The sequence below is a fragment of the Caretta caretta genome, chromosome 1, assembly GCF_965140235.1.
Source record: "Caretta caretta isolate rCarCar2 chromosome 1, rCarCar1.hap1, whole genome shotgun sequence".
In the NCBI taxonomy this organism is placed as follows: Eukaryota; Metazoa; Chordata; order Testudines; family Cheloniidae; genus Caretta; species Caretta caretta.
The window spans coordinates 112160795-112183993 of NC_134206.1; the positions used below are offsets into that span (position 1 = coordinate 112160795).

At 40.5% G+C, this 23199-nt stretch overlaps 1 protein-coding gene across 6 annotated transcripts in view; it reads left to right on the top strand.

The window, feature by feature from the left end:
* The window catches only part of TFDP1 (transcription factor Dp-1), a 101092-nt gene that overhangs the window by 42894 nt on the left and 34999 nt on the right, over positions 1-23199 (top strand). For 5 of the 6 annotated variants that reach the window (XM_048856025.2, XM_048856006.2, XM_048856016.2 and 2 more), the window contains 4 exons: positions 10878-10984; positions 17018-17139; positions 18718-18883; positions 19058-19204. In XM_048856025.2, coding sequence (XP_048711982.1) covers positions 10878-10984; positions 17018-17139; positions 18718-18883; positions 19058-19204 — 542 coding nt within the window. The remainder of the gene's footprint in view (positions 1-10877; positions 10985-17017; positions 17140-18717; positions 18884-19057; positions 19205-23199) is intronic. The other variant, XM_075129987.1, reaches the window with a different exon arrangement.

A 23199-nucleotide genomic window follows, 5' to 3' on the forward strand; every position in this document is an offset into this window, starting at 1 on the left:
ATTCTTTTCCTCAGGAAGACAAATGTCTATATAAATATTTTTGAACTGAGGGCCATAAAACTGGCCCTCAAAATATTTCCCCCTCAAGTCGGTGAGAAATTGGGTCAAATTTTTACAGACAAAATGGTTACCATGTACTAAGTGAACAGGTAGGTGGAAACCCAGTCTCCCTTAGTAATCCATTGGTAGAAGTGGAACCTCTAGAACCAGTTCCTTTGGTCATTCACCTAATGGAGGGTAAATTTTAAAAAACAAACTAAAACCAAATCTCAGTGGAAAGGTGCTGACCAGTATGCATGGTCATTAAAAACTTAAGTGGCACATTTGAGTTTTGCCCTGTTGGGGTCAACTACAAGTCACAATGCTGTATCTGTTGTTCTGCTTGAGAGCATCAAGGGGGGGGACAAAGTCTGACAGACTTCTCTTGAATTGGGATGAAGCCTTCTCACTGATTTTCCCCCAATGTCCTTGGGAAGGTTATCAAGACTACCAGCATGATTGATCACATTAGCTTGGATGCAATATACCTAGTGTTCAGATCTGCGGTTTCTTTTATCTTTCGTCAGGACCTGTTGCTGCAGTGTGGCAAAGTGGCCTACGGAGTGTTAAGATTTCTTTACCACAGAGAATGGCTCATGGATTTCTATGGTAGTGACGGACACTTCCTGGAAGAGATCAAGACACTCCTGTTGGAATCCAATAAGCCCTCGGCAAGAAAACACTGTTGCCAAGTAGAATGAATTCAAAAGATTTGTTCAAATGGGCTGGATCCCTTCTCTCATCTGGTTCCAACTCTTCTGGAATTTCTGCTCTTTAATGTTGAAGCTCTCTTTAGCAATTGTGATGGCATCTAGTGGCCATTCTGCTTACCTTGTTTCTTTTAGAGGAAACTGTTTTGCCCCACCCGCTGGTGAAGCAGTTAAGACCTTTTAGAGCTTGTACCCTCTGATCAAAGAGCCTGCTGACCCTTGATACTGAGGCCCTGTCTACACTGGCAAGTTTCTCCGCAGTAGAGCAGCTTTCTGTGATGTAACTCCTGAGGTCTACACACTACCAAGCCACTGATGGTGCCAAATGCGGACAGAAGCACAGGGATTGCTGGGATGTGAAGTAATGCATCACAGGGCATTGGGACAGGACCTAGGATACCTTCGGACCCCCTCCACCTTCCCACAACTCTTAGCGGTAGAAGAGAAGGAGGTGGTCTGTGGGATACCTGTCCAGAGTACACTGCTCCGAATACTGCTGCAAGCACTGCAAGTGTGAATACACTATTGCGCAGGCAGCTGACAGTGTGAACACACAACAGCGGTTTCCCTTCAGCGCTCTCTGAGCATCACTGTAACTCACAGCGCTGTAACTCTGCCAGTGTAGACATACCCTTACTTAAAGATATTGTGCACTCTTCCGTCTCTCACTGAAAGTTTCTTTCTTGATAGCCCTCACCTCTGCCAGGAGGGTGTCCAAAGTACAGACCCTGATGGTTAGTACACCTTGCGTTACCTTCCACGAAGACAAGGAGGTAACGTTGTCTTAGCACATTCCTCACAAAAAAACTCTCAATTTCATTTGAGTTGATGTTCGCTAGGGCAAGCAGACTACATGTTTTTGGATATAAAGCCATCCTTAGATATTTAGATAGGATCAAAACCTTCAGGAAATCTAATAAACTGTTTTAGGGGAAAGAAACAATAGCCAGGCATCTCACCTCATTAGTACAAGCGAATTAGGCTGTGCAAGTGTTTGTCTTGCAAAGCCCTTTTGCCAGAACACTGTAGAGCTCCTTACTTTACTGTTGAGGGGGAATGGCAATATCCATGGCATCTCTCTGTAATGTGCCTTTATAGGAAATCTCTAGGGCTGCTATGTGAAGCTTGGTCAAGTTTTTCAAAATCTTGCTTTTTATGTTGGATTAGAGAGTAGATTCTAGCTTTGCGGGAGTGGTAATTAAATTGTTGATTAGCATGGCTCCTGAACCACGTCCTCTGGGAGCTCACTGTTAGCTGATCTTCTACAATGGGATTCTATGTTGGCAACATCATGAAGGAGAAATTCCTGTACTCTGAAGGTGCTGCCTCTACAGAACCTCAGTGATATCTTTCAGAGCCCAGCTATATTCTGGATATCTTGCAGTAGAGAGGAATTGGAGACTGCTCATGGACATTGTGCTCTTGAGTCCATGTTCCCAACTGGACCAAGGGTTTTAAGGAGCATACATGCACCCCCAACTGATATTCAAAAAAGCCTGATGACTGCTGCTACCGGTACAGGGTTCTCCTACAGAACAGTTCTGTGGAGACAATGTATTTGGAGAAGAGGAATTATGGAATGTACATTATTATTTTCTATTAGTGTGGCACTTAGAAAATTTATCCCCACATTTCATAAAATGAGTTAAATCTTCATTGATTCTGCCTGCCTTGTTTTGGATTATGTACATTATGATCTCTGGCTGCTCCCGTGTACTTCCCCTCACTGGTCTAACAAGGGTACCTACTGTCAGGCTTCCAGCTCCACAGGCCTGAGTGGAGACCTGCATCTCAGTCCCTTCTCCCTGGGGTATTTCTAGGCTTCAGTTTCTGGCCTTTACTGTGGTGTTCCCAACAGACAGGCTGTCCAAGCATACCTGCTTGCTTTCTCTTCAGAGGTGGTTTATAGTAAAAGCACTGCAGAGAAAACATTAAAAATAATGAAAGAACTTACTTGCATGCTAATAAGATTACCAGGGATTACCGTAACCCTAATGTAGGCTGTAACTGGAATAGTCCTTCCAAACCCCAACCATGGGTTTCTTTTGAGGTCAGAGGTTTATCACAGCTTCAGCTCACAACAAGCACAGTCGTGACATGTTTAGTCAGCCCTTTATACAATTCAGGAGTCTTTTGATCTCAGAAACAACAAGGAGTCCATTGGCACCTTAAAGACTAACAGATTTATTAGGGCATAAGCTTTCGTGGGCTAGAATCCACTTTTCCAGAAGCAGGTACTGGGTAAACAATGTGTTTTGCTTCCAAAGGGGTGGATGCAGAGTGGGTCACTTGCATTCCTTAGTAAACCCACTTTACACAAATTGTTCTGTAAAAAGCCTTTTGAAATTCATACTTTTCTGAGATGACATAAATCAGTCCCCTAGCAAAGTTGTATACAGTTCCACAATAACACACACTTCAAGGAGTGTTCCTATAAGTACTCCACTGTAGGTGTGTGTGCATCTCTATGCTGCTGATTGGAGAACTTTGGTGGCAGAGTTTGTTCAGCCCCCACATGCATTGCTCCTTGCATGCTACAAGGCTGGACAGCTGCATGGGTGAACTCTCCTCAGTTCCTTCTCAACCACCCCTGGCTAGAGACTAAGCTATAGCTGTTTCTTTGCGGTTAGTTAACTCTTTTAGAATTGATCATTTTTAGCTTCCCTTGAAGGTTTTCTTTCTTTACTTCATTTACATTTTATTGTGGCCATTGCCTTTTAAAAAAAATAAAAGGACTTCGTCTTTTGCCAGCCCCCTGTGAGGGGAGCACCCCCTCCTTGATAAGGGTATGCCCGGGAACCAGGCTTCAGAAAGTGCCTCAATTACAAGGAATCTATCCCAGTGATTGACGGACACTTGCAGTGTGTTCTCTGCCTGGGAGAGAAACACATTTCACAGAAGTCTGGCTTGTCAGCAACTGAAACCCTGATGCAAGAAAAACCTAGAATTGAGCCTCAAACTCCTACTCATGGAGTCTGCCCTTCAGCCTCTGGAGTCCCTCAGGAGCCCTCCCCACAGCCCTCTACTTCAAAAGGAGGTGAGCCCAGGGAGATGCCCGTGAGCCACTCACATAAGGCCTCTAAGAAAAGGTCCAGGGGTCCCATAGTGAGCCTTGATCCAACTGAAAATGATCTCCGGCTCAGTCAATATAGTCTGTACCAATGGCACCGAAGCTGTCTAAATCTGGTACCCAGGGCATGCACGGTACTGACCAACAGAGCTAGTTGAGTTGCATAAGAACCCACTGGGCACAGGCAAGGAAGCACCAGTACCGTTGCGGCGTGAGAAGCACAAAGATCCACCCCAGGGAAAATTCTGTTATAGACGTCAACACCAGTACCACCTGTGGTACACCAAGCAACAACGGACCTTGCTATCAGGTCCACATCTCCAGCCTCATCAGCACAGGCCTCTCGGCACCAACAACCCCTGCTGGTACCGACACCTTCTGCACTTCCAGACTTCCAGTGTGTGACAGATCTTTCAGTGTGTAATGCACGGGACTTGTGTCTACTCAGTACCGGGCCCCTGGTACTGAATTCACCCAGAGCCATTGACAGATGAGTTCCTGCCATGCACCGCCCTTCTCGTTGTTGGAGAAAGTAAGCAACAGGATGTGGTTTCCACTGTTCTTCTCCTCCCCCCCCCCGTCCGCCCCATAGGGCCCAATTTCACTATGAACATCAGGCATATCGTCGGCCTGATCCACAGCATCCCTGGTTTGATCAGCTGTGGTACCAACTAGCAGGTCCCTTTCCATCGCAATGGCAATACTGGGATCCCTGGCAGGATCAAAGACATCAGTTCTCCCTTAACTCAAGTGACCCTCCCTCAGCTGCTGCCTTGAGGGCTTCTGAACCCCCTGAGCCAGGCAAGAGAGGAACTGGAGGCTGAAGTTGAGGAGGCCTGCTTCTTGTCTCATGTGGCAAGGGTGACTGTGATGCCCCCTTTGCCGTGTATGACAAATGATTTTAAACTGTTCCAGGACCTGGCATAGAGGGTGGCAGAGGCTCTACACCTGCAGGAGGTGACAGTGTCACACCACAGGCTGGTGGACATTTTACATTCTTCCACCTCATCCAGAGTGGCACTCCCTATTAATGAGTAGGGCCCTACCAAAGTCACGGTCCATTTTGCTAAATGTCACAGTCATAGGACTTTAAAAAATCTTAAATTTCACAGTTTCAGATATTTAAATCTGAAATTCCTCAGTGTAGTAACTGAGGGGGTCTGGACCCAAAAGTGGGTTGTTGTGGTGGGGGGGGTTAAAAGGCTGTTATAGGGGGGTTTTGTGGTATTGCCACCCTTACTTCTGTGCTGCTGCTGATGGCAGTGCTGCCTTCAGAGCTGGGCATCCAGAGAGTGGCAGCTGCTGGTTGGGAGCCCAGCTATGAAGGCAGCACTGCTGACAGCAGCAGCACAGAAGTAAGGGTGGCATGATGTGATATTGCCACTCATTTCTGTGGTGTTGCTGGTGGCAGTGCTGCCATCGGAGCTGGGCTCCCAGCGAGCAGCCACAGAGCATCCTGCTGCTGTGGGAGGTTCCCGGAGGTGGGTGCGACCCATGCAGGGGAAGAGGAAGTCCCGTCCCTCCCCAGCCCAGCCAGGACTATCAGCTGGAGCCCAGTGTACAGGAAAAGCCTCGTGGCTGGGTCACCCTCTGCCCTGCCCCTCCCCGGCTCCAGGCCCCATGCTCAGAAGTTAAAGGGCCCTTAGCTGTGCATGGGAGGGGGGAGGACGATCATGGTGCCTTGGGCGGTTGCCCACATTGCCCCCCGCAGTGACAGCCCCCCATACTGTGCCACACCCACTTCTGTGCTTTTGCTTGCTGTGGTACTGCCTTAGGAGGTGGGTTCCTGGCCAACAGCTGCCACTCTTGCCGCCCAGCTCTGACAGCAGCACAGAAGTAAGGATAGAAATACTGTGACCTCCCTACAATAGCCAGATTTCACAGGGGAGACCAGATTTCGCAGTCTGTGATGCGTTTTTCACAGCTGTGAATTTGTTAGGGCCCTATTAATGAGGCACTCCTGGCAAACCCCTGTGTCAGTCCCGCAAACATTCAAGAAATATTACATGCCAGCTAAAGACACGGAATTCCTCTTCTCCCATTTTCTTCTCAATTCAATTATTGTGGATGCAGTCAATTCAAAGGGCCACCACACCAGTTTAAATCCGTCCCTTTATGAGTGGGACAAGAAGCACTTGGACCTTTTTGGCATGAAGGCCTCTTTCTATGCCACCGTCTAGTTCTGCATTGCAAACTATCAAGCTTTAATGGCAAAATACAACTATCAGAACTATGTGAAACTCAGTTGTTATTGAGCAGCTTCCTGATTCCGATAAGGAGCAATTCAAGGCTACAATCAATGAAGATCAGCTGTTGGCTTCAGAGGGTTTTTTTTCCATTTTCAATCCAAAATGAATTATATTTAGCAAGAAAGTCCTAAAGGTGCCAAAAAGTTTCAGATTGTATAACAATTGATATTAACATCTACTTTACCGCTTTACATAATATGTCAGTTATTCTCACTTGGGCCGAAATCAAGATTCAGTGTACAGATACAAAATTACAAAGTTTTTTGGAGATATGTTTTATTAAAGAATCGGATAATTATCAGACATCTGGCAACACGGTAGACTGCTCCCACCCTTGCACCAAGGTTAGGCAAGTACGTACTAGCGTAGATTAGTTAGATTAGTATGTGTTGATACTTCTTTTGTAAGGGTTGATCAATGAGACGCGCTGCGTGCTGCGATTACGGAAAAGTGTGACGCGGGACGCAACATTTAAGATATCACAAACAGGTGTATTGCAAAAAAAAGTAATGTTTTTGTTTATTGATATATTAAGATATCGCAAGAGATATTAACCACTTAAGCTCATTTCTCACATGGGCTCCCGTTACTGGTACATTTGTTGATTTGTACATGCTCCCATATCACTCTGGCGGACTTATTTTATATGTCATCTGTTCAATGGTCTTTTGGTAGCGTTGTTTGTAATTTTAAATTTACTGAAAAAGTTGCGTGCAGCAGGCATATAAATATACAGTAAACATTTTTGCATAAATTAAAAGTGATTTTTGTGATATTTTCCAATTGCTCTGGATATGTCCAACACAACTTTCGGGGTGAATCCTTAGGTCATTTTAAGAAAAAACGTTTCTGTGAACACGTGTCCTAAAATTCTTCCTAAGAGAGCTCTGTCAAGGATGTGATGAAAAGTTAATGTCTGATTAATATCTCAAAAACGCTTTAATATAAGGTAATGAAATTATGTCTGTCTCTTAGCGTTAGTATGTGCTACCATACTACATCATCCAAAATTTTTGGAAAATTTGCTCTCTTTACTAAAAGGACTGTGCTTGCAATTTGAATCTGCTTTCCTGTTAGTTTATTTTCAACCTTGTAACATGTAGCCTCGTTACTTCCCAACAATTAATGTTGTAGAACAGCGATAGCATGTACTAACGCTATGGCACATACCAAATTTCATTGATGTATCTATATTAAAGCATTTTTGAGATATTAATTAAAAACTTTGAAAATATTTCCAATATTTTTACTGCAAAATTTCATAAGAAAAAATAACTTGCAATTTATAAATAAAATTTATATTATGTATATTAAAATACTTCTTCATTAAAACTGCAAGAAACATGTTAAAATATTAAAATATACTTTAATAATAATTTTGTGTTTTTAAAAAAAAAAAAGCGATCATTTTTGTCCAGAAAATCCAAAATAAATTTGAAGTACCTGAAGTGGTTAAGAGATCACAAGCAGGTACATTATAAAAAAATGGAATGCTTTTGTTCATTGCTTTTCGAAAATCATAACAAGAAACATTTGGATGCGGTAGCAGCACAAGAAGATTTGGCCATGGCTTTAACAAAAAAATCAAATCTGCCCCCACGATTGATAACTGATTTATGGAAAAGGATCTCAGTGATGTCTTTACTTTTGAATTTAAAAGCCCAAATTTGGGAAAAGCAAAGAAGAAATCGGCAACGTGCAAGATGGAAAAGGAAGTGAATGGTGAGCTCAAAGACAAGTGAAGCAAGTGCCGTGAAAAGTTGCAACCTTTGGTTACATTTTACATACCGCCATCCTGAAAACTATGCAGCTCTGGTTACAAAAAAGGGACCAGGAAGATGAGGCAAAACAGAAAGCTGATGCAGCTAAACGACGTTCATCTAGCTTTTTGAAAACTCCTGGAGAAAAGATTTTTTTGCGGAGCTTCATCTGAAAAGAAACTCAAAATTGAGCAAAAAAACTTGACTCATATTTGAAGTCCTCAAAGGTTACAGTCATCAGGGATGCCAATACTTTCCGTGAAGGGCTGATGGAAATGGTTTGCTTGAGTTCAACACCGCTCACTACCTTCAGGCTAAAGAACAAAGGATTCCAAAAAATTGCAGATGAAATTGGTCGGCAGCTTGGCGTTTTGACGGGGCACAATGCAGTTCATCATTTAGTTGTCGGCACAGCTGAGCCTTCGTGAAGAGGTCAAGAAAGCTTTGGAACAAAAATTGTTCTACCTGAAAATGGATGTGGCAACAGAAATTTCCTTGTAATCAATGCTCAGTGCTACGAAGAAGGAAAAGATAAAACTGTGGTAAAAACCTTGGACATAATCGACACTGGAGGGCATCATAAGTCTTCGTATGTGAAAAGTCAAGTAAAAGCTATTTTAGAAAAATTTGGGATCAGTGAAATGCAAGTGCTGGGCATCTGCATTGACAATGCAGCAAACATGACGTGTGCTGTCAAAAATTTCAGTGAGGGCAATGAAACCATTTCTACCTCTGAGAACGGGGATGTGGACAGAACTGTCAAAATTCTTGCAAGAAAATAGTGGACAAATTGCAGAAGGAATTCTATCCTCCATGCAGAAATGCAAAGAGAAGCTTTTTGACAATATTCATTTCCTTGCTGGAGTTTGTTGACCCACGGTATCTGATTCTTCTTACCTCAAGGGAAATATGAAAGGCAAAGGAAGGCTTCTTAATATTGCTCGATGACTCGAAAAACAAAATCTATTGCTACATTTGAACTCGGCGGAAGAGGTTGAAGAAAACGAAACACAACAAAGAGTCATCAACAATTGAATTTATGGTTTCAGAAAGTTCTCATCCTTCAGAAATAACAGGCTGTTCTCAAACTTCCGTCTCTATTCTGAACTTGTTTGAGTGTCCATCCCTGAGACGTCTTCAACCATCACAGGGAAATGGAGGTAATTCAAGCATCATTTCTTCAGAAGATGACTCCTTCGAAAAGGAATTGGATAAACAAGAAAGATGCCGGCAAGTTTCTGTGATTCATAATTGTATTGAAGCATTATTCGAGAGAAACTTTTGGGAAGATTGGTTTCAGAGTAGCAGCTGTATTAGTCTGTATTCGCAAAAAGAAAAGGAGTACTTGTGGCACCTTAGAGACTAACAAATTTATTTGAGCATAAGCTTTCGTGAGCTACAGCTCACTTCATCGGATGGGAAGATTGTGAGGCGATGGAGCCTATTGGTAGGCTAAAAGTCGTCTGTTTTTGAGGCCATTCACAGCTACCCACACCACATTCAGGCTGCCTGTAGAATTGCTTCGAGCATGCCAACAACTCAAGCTAGTGTAGAGCGACTGTTTTCGGCTTTAAAGTTAATTTTAAATGATTTGTGGCAGGTTGTGAAAGATGACTTGATTGCTGCAATAATTTTTTACAGACTGAATTATGAAGGTTTCTAGTTTGTATCATTGTTGATATTTAAATTGTTTTAAAAGTCTGAATAAAAATGTTTTTTCAAAATTACAGTATGCACTTTTTTATATAGTTAAAAATTAATTTGAGTAGGAGCACGGAGCGGAGTCAGAGCGGAGCTGAAGCAGTCATTATTGGTGCCAGAGCGGAGCAATTCAAGAATTTGATTGCTCCAAATCCCTGGTTCGTACAGTGACAGAAAAACCCCTTCTTTCGCTGTAGGCTGCATTTATGTAACAGGTTATTCCAGCATAGCTACAGCACTGTAGCTTTGCCACTATATGTATATAGTCCCCGTAACATATACATGGCCTGAAAGGGTTGGGATGAGGAGAGTGTCCTGCCCAATAGATTTTTCTTGTCTTTCTGACTTAAACTCTGAAAGACAAGGACACCATATTTCACCTCAGTCAGCTGGGGGGGCGGGGGGAGGGAGCCAAGGACCTCTGGCTTGTTGCTTCCAAAATGCCAGGTATCAACTAAATTACAGCCTTAAGCGCTTGAAGGATTGCCTACCATGTTGTTGCTGTTGCAGCAACAGTTGACTCCAATGTTTCACCTTGGCTTGAAGCACAGAATAGTTAGGAATATATGGCTTGGAGATTATGCAAAGCCAGTTTCTGCTGCTGAATTTCTGCCCTAAAGAGCTAATGGCTTGGCTACTACCTTGCTGTTGAGTGGCGGGAGGCCCTACAAAATTGCACAGCTGAGCAGGAAGGAGCCCCTTTAATTTTAGCTGGGCCTGCTACACTGCTCAGCTTTCTCTCTTCAAATACCAATTTCCTGCAGGTCCTGGGGTGCTGCAGTAGGCAGTGGACTGGATGTTGTGGTAGTCGGTGGGTTCGGGCTCCTGTTCTCAAAAATTCCCTCACTGCTGGGGAGGGGGAGAAAGGGACCTATCAAGGACAGAGAAAAATGGGAGACACACTGCCTGGAGAGAGTCTTAGTAGAACGTTTTGCTTCTCTGAGCAGAGGTGAGACAGTTCTATGAACAACTCCACCTGTTGGTACTACATTGTGAGGCTAGGAGAGAGTGGGTTTTGGGGTATTTGTTTTTTAAAAGCTTGGAAGATTTAATGGATCACAGAGCATCAATTGTCCACAGCAGAGAAAGATTGGGAGGGCATACTGGGAATCTTAATTTTGTGTTCGTTTGAAGGAAGGAAAAATATATTACACTAATATACTAGTATATATTTCCATTCGTAGGGTGCTTTTATGCACATCTTCAGAAATTTTGTTTTTGATGCTTGTGTAGATGCCTATTGAAAACTAGTTTTCACTGAATTTTATGTGCTTTGATATTAATATGAATTTAGATTTACTGAAAGAAACAAAGCTGACCTGAAAATTTGTATTTATATTTGTTTTAGGGGTTGTTTCATTAGTGGCTGTTCATCCTTCTACAGTAAATACACTTGGAAAACAGCTCCTGCCAAAAACATTTGGACAGTCTAATGTCAACATTGCACAGCAAGTGGTAAGGAGAGTTTAAATTTTTTTTGCCTTTGGTTGTACATATGAATCTAACTGTGTGGTTCAGTGTAAATGCATCATGTAAAGCATCAGTTGTTACTAGTTCTATGTAGAACGTACCGTCTCACTTTTCTGTATAGTAAAGGCTTCTTAGTATGACTTTAAATTGTACTCGGAACATTAGTTGTTTTTGTGGGGAGAGGGAGCACGTGTTGGGCTAATCATGAAAGTTATTGACAAAAAAGTACATCAACCCTCAATACTTCAGACTACTGAATATTCAGATTCCTCTATTGTCTGTCAATCTTTCTGTGATAAATCCATGACACTTTCAAAACACACCAACCTGAAACTTTATCCAAAAGCCCATTTGCAAATATGTTATTGAGATCAAAATTGGAAAATCAGTGGGATTTTATAGATTTTTTTTGTCCATATTTTAAAAAATGGTTATTTCAGACATTTCTGCTGAAAAGCGTATTGTAATTTTAAAAAAAGCAAAATGTGTATAGACTGGATAACTTAAGGAGCCGGTGATCAGATAAAATGATTGTCTCGACAATGCACGTTCCAAGTGCAATCCATATTACTGCAATAGCAAACAAAACCATTTGGTGAGCCATGTGACATGAACTGATATATTTATTCTGTTACGTAGGGAGAGGTGTTATAGTTAGCGTCTCTGCAGAGTAACTTTTTTGCTAAGGATTTTAATTTGCATAGAAACTGAATTATATTCTCATCTGTAAAAGTGGTTCAGGTTGTTACATTTGCAAGACACTGAGGGCACAACTGCTGCCTTTACTGTACTGTTCTCTGGGGAAAAACAGGACTTCAGCATAGCACCTTTCATAAGCATTTCATTTTATAAAAGAAAAAATAGGTGCCATAGTATAAACACATTTGAATTTGTATGTGCATGTGCGCATGGTTTAATGTGGATTGATTTTCAGTATACAAACACAGCACTAAGAGAATTGGTGGGGAGGGGAACTGAGCAAGAGGTGGTGTTATTGCTGAGAGAATTCAAGAAGCTACAGAGTTTTGCACGCACACACTGCCACTGCACTTTATACTTCTGTAGCTAAGACAGTTCAACAATCGCCTCACTCCCCAGTTTAGACTGTACAGTTATACCAATATGCCAATAAGCTAAACTGATTTGACTGCATCCACAGTAGGGATGTGGTAATTCACAGAAGTTGCATTTGTATAACTATTTCAGTCACGGGTATGATTTTTTTTTTTTAAACTGAAATAGTTATATAGGTACCAAGTCTTTGTGTACACCGATCCTAAGACAGTTCAGCTGCAGACAGTTCTCAAGAGTCTCCACTGAGACTGTGGACTACGACCTAATGAAATGTTTGTATGACTGCAGACTATTTTATTGCATTGCAGTTCCTGTTATGAATTAAATCAGCTATTGATTTGATGTCACAGTGTAAGTCGTATGTGGTAATGACTGAGTAAAATTGGTCCTTTGTATGGGGCATTTTATCCTTTAGGTTTTCAGACAAGGAAATTAAAAATTCTGCAGCACTTACATTAGCTTTATTAAGCTTAATTCAGTAACCCAGTGATGAAACTACTTTTAGAAGTATTGGTATCAAAGCAGGGTTAGTCTGTATCCACAAAAACAACAAGGAGTCCAGTGGCACCTTAAAGACTAACAGATTTATTTGGGCATAAGCTTTCGTGGGTAAAAAACATCTGGAAAAGTGGTTTTTTACCCACGAAAGCTTATGCTCAAATAAATCTGTTAGTCTTTAAGGGGCCACTGGACTCCATTTTGTTTTTGTTATCAAAGCATAATCATAACGTCACAGCGTGGATTTGATTTAAATCACTAGTTAGGAAGACTCTATTTAATCATGGATTTCTACATAAAAGTGCATTCTTGTTGGTTGTTATAACCTTAATACAGATTCTTCACAACTCGGAGATGGATGTAGGTTTCATTTTTAGAAAGTACACACTAGACATTTTTTTAAGTGATTTATTTAGAAAACTTTTCAGATTAGTTTTACAGCTATATCAGAAATGAATGATTGATTGTTTTGGTTATTTCATTTACCAAAGGTAATTGAAGCAGATATTTATGAAGTCACTGGGAGGTGAACTATCTCCAATTCAACAAGTTAATCATTAATAATTGGAGGATTTGCTTGCCATGCTGTATTAGGGGGAGGAGAACATGAGACAGACATTTACATTGTTTTATTTATCTAAAACAGCAATATTATGTATTCTGGATTTTTTTCAACAGCAAACATACAATATTGCAACAAAACAAGCATATGAATTTTTGAATTTAGTTAAACATTCAAGTTTTTTAAAATTGGGTTTGTTTTTTGTTAAAATTTGTTTTTACCTGAAATAGTTTAAATAAAATATTTTAAAAAAAAAACCCAACAAATTGACTGTCAGCCAGGTCAATATGAAAAACTTAAAATATTGGCTTCTTCAGTTAACTCAGTTGTCTTCACCTTCGCATTCCTGTTTGTACATAATCTGGAAAAGAAAAACTAGCTTTCCCGCTTTTTCAGGTCCCACACGATTTCTCAATTTGGAATGAATTAGTCCAAAGGAGGAAAATATTTTTTCTACACTGGCAGAAGAAACTGCTGCTGTTAAAAGGGAGATTATCACTTCAACAGTCTCTGAATCCACTTAAGTGACTTCCACCAGTTCACTGGTGTGACTTTCTTTAAAACATCATCAGCAAACATATTTCTTGAATTGTTCACCCTTAACTTTGAAGTTTATTATAGTTGGCATTATGGAGGGATGATTGCTGGATGTCCATGTCATAGCCAACTCCTTTCATCATCTTCAGCACAGCTTCTCAGGATGTTGTTTCATTTGGTCAACCAGGCCCTGCCTCTATTTTTTGCTCAAACGTGACAATTCAAGAATAATTCAGAAGGAAGACCGGCAGTCCTTAAGAAAAAAGTACGAAATAAAAAAGTTTATCAAGCTGAAGATCCTGCATGTTCAGACATGTTCCTTTCACCATCTTCAGCGCAGCTTCCTCCTGAGAAGGAACACTTCTCATGATGTTGTTTCATTGGGCAACCAGGCCTTGCATTTCTTTGTTGCACTGTTTGCATTTTGCATGCATGCCTGTCTTACCCACAGGTAGAGGAACTTCATTAAAATATTCCCAAACTGGGTCTCTTTTACGGCCTGCTGCCATTATAGGTTTTCCCCTCTAGTGAGAGAATGGTATGGTAGATCTCAAATCAATGAAGGCTACACTGAGAAAGGCCTCAAGACTTCTGAAATATGCTGCTCAAACAGTTTCACTTTTGTTTCTACTGCCTGTCCCTCCCTTCTCACATTTATCGCCAGACTTCTTCTCCTTGTCCAGATCTATTCCTCCCCCAACAATCTTCTATTCATTGAACTTTTTGAAACTTTGCACTTTTGGAGAGAGGTAAGGGATTGACTCTGTACACAAATTTGCAGAGGAACAATAGGGTTGAGGTCTGTTATTTCTCACCTCTATATATTTATTTATTCATTTATTTTAAAACATTTTTGCTGTTAACAACGAGGTTAGCTCTGGAGACACAAATCCGCAGTTTGAGAACTGCAAAACTAAGCATCTTTGATGGTATCTTCTAGACTGAGCATTGAGTCCCTTTGGGTAGATAGAAATGTTAACCTAAATAATCTATACAGAAGCCCCTGGAACCCCATAAATTGGATCCCTAGTTCATGAACTATTGGAACTCATTTACAAAACTTTCCTCACATATTACATGAATATATTGGCTCATGTCTATAGAATTAGAATATATAATCCCTATTCCATGATGAGATATTTTGAGCTAATGTATCTTAATTACAACTATCTTTAGATAGGTTTTTCCTCAAAAAGCATTTTATCAAAAAATCTGATTTTTTTTATTTTAAGTCGTTGATTTTTATCTACCCGAAAATAACTCTAAATACCTCTGAATCTGAAAAAATATATATATATTTTTGGTTTTGACCCCCATTTTCTTCTCTGTAACACATGAAATATTTTCTCTGAAATAAATACAAGTGGCCAAACAGGCATCAAAGATGGCTGTATTTAAAAAAATGTATTTACACTTAGATTATAGTCATTCAGGTGGAGTGATCTAACAGACGTAATATGGAGTCTTAACAGGATGATTTTGCTCAGTGAAAGAGTACTGTGGCACATAGGAGGAGTGCTACAGACCTTGTGAATATTTAATAGTACTTAAAATGAATCTCTGATCTAGAACAAGTCAGAAAATACTTATATGTAACAATAATCATAAAATTAAAGGTCTTGTGCCTTGCTTCGATCTTCAAAGAAGGCCTACACCTTCTTTGAAAGGCTGTCTTTTACACTAGCATATCAGGTACCAGCTAGGGAGGAAGAATCTATGGTGCCTGGAGAACTGATGAAACGGGAATGTTGCAAGACCCAAGAGTGTGAAAACTGGGCAGTTTAGTGTGGAGGGGATTAAACACAACTCACTTTCCCAGTGCAGATAAAGATTTTGAACTTTCAGACTCCTCCATTATCCCTGCTGCTGCTGCCGACATTGCCTGAGGAAGCTACGAAGTGCAGCAGAAGTGCTGGGGCTCTTTGAGGAGGAAAATGTTATTAGCTGACATGCAACCCTTTTATGCCTCTTCTTCTGTCAGCAACAGCTAGCAGCATTGTGGGTAGGGGTTCCGGGGGCGTGATGAAAAGGTGACCTTCCACATTAGTTAGAAACTTCTGGATTATGTGGGGAAGGTAATGGGGGGGTGGGAGAAGAGAATTCAGTGCTTTCCAGCAGTTGAAAGGGAGCACAACTGATATGAGAGAGGGAGTCCCTGCATAAGGTATAGAGACAATACCCTGGTAGGAATCCCAAGAGTTTCCCCCTTCTAAGCCTGTAGGGGCTGCAGAGAAAATGGGCTTGGTTTCTCACCAGGGCTTTTGCTAGTGGGCTCCCTGATAATTGTTCATATGGACATCTGGTTAGCAGGTTTAGTCCTGTCCAGTGGGTGATGTGGAAAATCTTTCAAGCTCTGTGATCTTAGTTATTAACACTTGTACTGCCAAAACATCACATCAGGGTAACTCTATTGAAATTGGACTGGTGATGCTTGAGGCAGCTGGGTAGAAGGATACGGAGGCATTTGACACTCAGGAAAATATGGGGGGTGTTTTGAGGTTTTAGCTTTCAGGTTCAATTTAATGCCTTTGTTGGGGAAGTAGATGCAATTTAGATGAATAGGCAGATTTTTCTGCAAAATCAGGAAGGCTATGCTGTATCAGTTCGTTTTAGAGGCTTTTCTTCATAACTATATGCTTTCGAAAGTTATATTGTTATGCAAGATTAGATGTGAAGCACCATCCTACAGCAGAGATGAGGGTTACTGCATCATCCAGTTCTACAAATGTAGAGAAAACAGTGTTCCATATGTACTGCGAAAACTGGCTCTGTTCATGGTAAACCTGATTAATCTGAAGCGGACTGGAAGAGTGACTTTTACCCAAGTCCAAAGCTGTATGTGTTGGTTTTGTGTTTGATGCAGTAGCAGGAAGGAGAGAGAATCAGAAGAGATGATGGGGTTGTTCTTTGCAGTAGGCACTACATTTTATGCCTACTTACCAGAGGAGTTACTGGCTTTAGAGTTCCTTTTTGTTTGCTTTCTATTATAAGCTTAGTTTATCCTTTTCTCTTTAATTTTTTTCTGACTTACTAGTGTTAAGTTGTTGAGGCTTGCTTTGACTTTTGTCAGATTTGTGCCAAATTTTGATCACAAATCAAGAAAGCAGATGAGGTTGATCAAAGGAAGGAAAAATAAAAACTTGTCACCTGAACATACAGTAGTCTAAGCCAATATGGGAAAACCCATGTACAACTGCAAGGGTTTTCTTTGGTAGGATGATGGTACTTTATTTATCTCATGGAGATAGGTGGAAATAAAGAAATGGCTCCAGAAAAGTGGGGGAAATGCATCTGAATAATGTGGGAGTCTTCTGACTGTATTCCAAATTATTTTGTTTTAACTGTAGGTTATTGGTACACCTCAGAGACCTTCAGCGCCAAATACTATCCTGGTAGGAAGTCCACATACACCCAATTCACACTTTGTATCACAGAACCAGACTGCAGACTCTTCGCCTTGGTCTGCTGGGTGAGCAAAATTCTGTTAAGTTACAAGGGATTCATAGAATTGTTTGGAAATTTTGTCCTAAAGTTCTCTTTTTTGGATTAATGTGCTCTGTAGGTACACTGATATGAAGGAGGGATTTAATTTAAGAGATCTCTTAAGTTTTTGTTTAATACCTAGAGTAGAGAGAGAAATAAGAACACCTTTTCACTTCAGTGTAGCAAAAGTCAGATTTCTGAGGAAACAAACTGACACGTAGTGTTCTGATGTCATGTTTACACTAAGATAGTGGCTCTTAAAAGAACAAGTGAAATCAACTGAGATTTTTCATCCTCTTGTACTGTCAGATAAAATATAAATGCAATATATTGTTTCAAACCAAACAAGCATAATTCTGTAGACCATTTTAAATGAGAAGCATAAGATCGTAGCTCAACTTGAAGAAAGCTTCACTTCTGGATTTCACATAAACGTGCTTTGGGGGTTTATTACGCACACGATTGTTTTGAAGGACCCACTGATGAATGTAGTTGCTTTAAAGTTAACATTTATTGGGGTGTCTTTTTGGGGGGGCCCTAAGAAATATTTATATTAGGGAATTATGGAGTTGTGTTGTTCCTAAAGTATTTAAGCACCCATATATGCAGAAATTGAAAGCTGTTCCATTTGCTGACTTTCATATTTACATTTTATTGTAACAAAATATTTTTTAGTTACCCAGACAATTTTTCATTTGAAATTTATGCTAAGAACTTAACTATCATATTCTTCTAAATGCTTATGCAATAATGCTGAAAGTGCTGTAGGACGCATCTACCCTAGGTTTGAAATATTCATAGTAAAGTTGTATTCCATGACCATTCAAATCCATATTTTGGTTATTCTGTAATGTTGAATACAATATCAGATTTTCAGTATAACATACTTGACTATTTTAACTGTCCTGAATGTCGGATTATATATGCTCTAGAAAAATAAATTTTAGCTCCTCTAGTTCAGAGGGTTTCTAGTTTTAGCCCTTTCTTTTTTCCCCTCAACTTGCAGATGTTAATATGAAAACACATTCCAATTACACTACTCTCCTCCTTTTCAGAAGAAACTTCTTTACCACTAATTTGACATCTTCTAAAAGTAATCATCCAAATTCATCTCTGGTATTGAAACTAGCAGAGTTACAGCAGGGATGAATTTAGCTTGACGTGTTTCATATTCAAGATAAAACCAAGAATTAGTTGTAAATTTAATCAGATCCATGATTCATAGAATCATAGAATATCAGGGTTGGAAGGGACCTCTGGAGGTCATCTAGTCCAACCCCCTGCTCAAAGCAGGACCAATCCCCGATTTTTGCCCCGATCCCTAAATGGCCCCCTCAAGGATTGAACTCACAACCCTGGGTTTAGCAGGCCAATGCTCAAACCACGGAGCTATCCCTCCCCCCACCTACTCAGGCGAGTAACTTTTATTGTCCTGTTCTAGGAGTACAATGCCCTCTTTGCTGATTAAAATTTTTAAGGGTTATATTTCAGAACAATACGTGTTTAACTGGCAAACCAGAAAACTTTGGAATATTGATCGGTTACTTTAAAACATATTTTCTAGGAAGCGCAACAAAAAAGGAGAGAAGAATGGCAAGGGTTTGCGACACTTCTCTATGAAGGTTTGTGAGAAGGTACAGAGAAAAGGAACCACCTCATATAATGAGGTGGCAGATGAGTTGGTTGCAGAGTTCAGTACCACTGATAATCACATTTCACCAAATGAATCAGTAAGTATGTTGCTGGGTTACATGCCACTTGAGTGGGGGAAAATGTGACTTTTTTGTTTTTCCTAATGCTAAATGAAACAGTTGAGACGCTACCTGAGTTTACCCATCTACTGTAATACATTTTCAAACGTTTTTGTCACTAGTATGTTTTTGATTAATTCATTGTGTCTACAGCAGGCTTATGACCAGAAGAATATTAGACGACGTGTCTACGATGCCTTAAATGTCCTTATGGCTATGAACATTATCTCTAAGGAGAAGAAGGAGATCAAATGGATTGGTTTACCTACTAACTCGGCTCAGGAATGTCAGAATTTAGAGGTATACATGTGGGAAATTCAGTAGTTGATATTTTTGTTTAGCTAAATCTTAAAGATTTTTAATGTGATCTAATCCTACCTGAATATGGTCTTCTGAGCTATTGGGTATTTGAGTCCCTTTGGGGACTGCCTTTCCAATTCCAGCAGCCGTGAGAGCAAATCACTGTGGACAAGTGTGGCTTGGAGATCACAATATCAGAATGTTTTATCCACTTTACCTTCCTCCCTCTACCCTATCCCCTCTTCCCATCTCTCTTCTGAGACTGTCCTCACAAGCACCTGCTAAGACAGGATTGTGACTCCCTTCTGACCATAGGAGCTACAGAACCAGTGCCTGTTCAGCACAAAGGGAAGGGGTTCTATTAAGGTACAGTAACTCCTCACTTGACGTCATCCCGGTTAACGTTGTTTTGTTGTCACGTTGCTGATCAATTAGAGAACACGCTCATTTAAAGTTGCGCAATTCTCCCTTATAACATTGTTTGGCGGCCGCCTGTTTTGTCTGCTGCTTGCAGAAAGAGCAGCCCATTGGCGCTAGCTCGTGGGGGCTTGTAACCAGGATGGTCCGGCAGCCCCCCATCAGCTCCCAGCTCCCCTAAATTCCCTGTGCGGCAGCCACCCAGCAGGCTATCAATCAGGGTGGATTTGATTTAAATCACTAGTCAGGAAGACTCTATTTAATCATGGATTTCTACATAAAAGTGTATTCTTGTTGGTTGCTATAACCTTAATACATATTCTTCACAACTCCGCAATAGATGTAGGTTTCATTTTTAGAAGGTACACAACAGACCTTTTTAAAGTGATCTAGTTAGAAAACTTTTCAGCTTAGTTTTACAGCTATATCAGAAAATGAATGATTGTTTTGGTTATTTCATTTACCAAAGGTAATTGAAGGGAGATATTTATGAAGTCATTGGGACGTGAATTATCTCCAATTCAACAGGTTAATCATTAATATTTGGAGGATTTTCTTGCCGTGCTGTATTAGGAGGAGGAGAACACCAGACAGACATTTAAATTGTTTTATAAGTCAGTCTTCACCTTTGTTTTCCTGTTCATAATCTGGAAAAGAAAAATAAGCTTTCCTGCTTTTTCAGGTCCCACACGATTTCTCAATTTGGAATGAATTAGTCCAAAGGAAGAAAATATTCTTTCGACACTGGCAGAGGAAGCTACTGCTGTTAAAAGGGAGATTATCACTTCAACAGTCTCTGAATCCAAGTGCTTAAGTGACTTCCACCAGTTCACTGGTGTGACTTTCTTTAAAATATCAGCAAACATATTTCTTGAATTGTTCACCCTTAACTCTGACATTTATTATAGTTGGCATTATGGAGGGATGATTGCTGGATGCCTGTCATAGCCAACTCTTCCTTTTCAGCAGTTAAGGTTTGACCCTGGTACCAACTCTTGAGAATATTTACAAAAAAATGAGCTGGACATAGTGCTTGTCCCATTTGTTTTTTTAATGCTTGTAATTTAACTCTGTCATTGCATATTTCTCTTTTTAAGATCTCCCTCAGTTCCTTCCAAATTTCAACAGCGTCCGCAATAAAACCGCTATTTCCCTGCATTGTGTTCAAGGCCACAGAAATAGGCTTCAGGGGACTCGGCATGTGTTCAGCCCAATGTTGAGAACTTTGGCTGTGATAGTGCCATCTATTTTTTCATGATTTTGTTCACAAACTGTCATTGGATTAGGCTAGTTCTTGATATAGTGCTCAAAACAGTCCACTACTGAGTTCCATTGCACGTCTTGTGGGAGAGTTAGCTTGGTTCCTCCCACTTTTTTCAGAGCAGCTGCTGAAAAGTGGTTGTTATGGCAGTATTTTTCAGTTTCAACAACTGTATGTTGTTAGCTTGGGACTCTCTTCTAAATAATTTTTTCTCATCTTGGATACATTTGCTGCATTGTCTGTGACCAAGCTGTGTACTAGACATTTGGATTTTTTCCCCACAGTTTGTTATAGCTTTTACTGCTGCTACTTGTAAATACTCTGCCTTTTGTGCATTTCCTGATGTATCAATTGTTTCTGTAAGGAAGACATTCCCTTCTTCTGTTGTCACAGAGGCACATACAATGGGATCATTGTGGACACCCATCAAGATTCAGGTTAACAATTTTATCCTCTAGACCTTTTGCACACTGCTCAATTTCTCTTTCATACGCTTTATCCAGCAATTTGCCTGCAACATCTGTGCTGTTGGGTAGACTGTATCCTGGTCTTAATGATTGAACCATGTTAACGAAATGTGGGTTCCCAATCATACGGAAAGGAGAGTTTGTTGCATAAACAAACCCGGGCAATTTTTTCATCAATTACCTCTTTTTTGTAATCTGCTGGTTCTTATCACAAACTTATCTATGGTTGTTTCTGGATGATGGAGATTTTTTTTTTTTTTTTTTTTTGCTATACTGTGGCTATGTGACCTACATGATGTGATGAAACATTGTCATTGGCAGATAACTCTGAAACTAGAGAAAATGATGGTGATCTTGAAGGTGGATAGTCTTCAGAATCCTGTATGTCAAGGATGGATTCTCCTAAACAAAATAAGTCAATGCAGTTATTTAATTATTATTCCCATGCTGCTCCTTTAGTATTACTCATTGCATTCACTGACACGCAGTACTACTTTAAAGGTGAAATTGTAAAAGGAAGATCTGCCTATTTCAGCTATTTATTTTTTTATCACAATTGCATCTAAAACTCTATTTTTTGCTCAAACGTGACAATTCAAGAATAATTCAGAAGGAAGACAGGCAGTCCTTAAGAAAAAAGTACGAAATAAAAAAGTTTACCAAGCTGAAGATCCTGCATGTTCCGACATGTTCCTTTCACCATCTTCAACGCAGCTTCCTCCTGAGAAGGAACACTTCTTATGATGTTGTTTCATTTGGGCAACCAGGCCTTGCATTTCTTTGTTGCACTGTTTACATTTTGCACGCATGCTTGTCTTACCCACATGTAGAGGAACTTCATTAAAATATTCCCAAACTGGGTCTCTTTTACGGCCTGCTGCCATTATAGGTTTTCCCCTCTAGTGAGAGAATGGTATGGTAGATCTCAAATCAATGAAGGCTACACTGAGAAAGGCCTCAAGACTTCTGAAATATGCTGCTCAAACAGTTTCACTTTTGTTTCTACTGCCTGTCCCTCCCTTCTCACATTTATTGCCAGACTACTTCTCCTTGTCCAGATCTATTCCTCCCCCAACAATCTTCTATTCATTGAACTTTTTGAAACTTTGCACATGTCCCACTCCTGCCCCCCACTCCTTTATCCCATCTCCACAGAGCGGTGAAGGGGAGCGACATGACAGGGCTCATGATGTGGGGAGCTTGCTGGAAGTAACTGCTGTTTCAACTTGCTGATCTACTTAAAAAGTCAGTGTACTTGGAGTGGGATCAGTGTGCTTAAAGGGGCAATGTGCAACACACACACACACACACACACACACAGTGTCTCCCTGCTATGTTGTCTCCCCTCCCTCCGTTCCTGCTGCCTTTTAGAGTGTGAGGCTACATTAACAACAATGTATTAACCCTTGAGGGCTCAGCTGAGTGCTAGTTCATCATTTAGCAGTAAGGTGTTCCTTGGGAAATATCCCACCCTCCGACTCTACCACCTCTACCAAGCTTCACAATCATCATTGCTGTGTGCAGTATTAAACTGTTTGTTAAAATTTATACTCTTTTGACTGATGAAAAAAATTTGCCTGGAACCTAACTCACACCCTCCCCCATTTTCATTAATTCTTATGGGAAATTGGATTAGCTTAACATCATTTAGCTTAAAGTAGCATATTTCAGGAATATAACCACAAGTTTAAGCGAGGAGTCACTGTACTTCCTGGTCCCAAAAAACAATGGAGGGTTTTGACCCATTCTAGAGCTAAGTATCCTGAACAAATTTTGAAGGTTAAAAATTTCAAAGGATTTTCAGCCCTTGACATACAAGAAACTTATTTCCATACAGTGATCTATCCTTC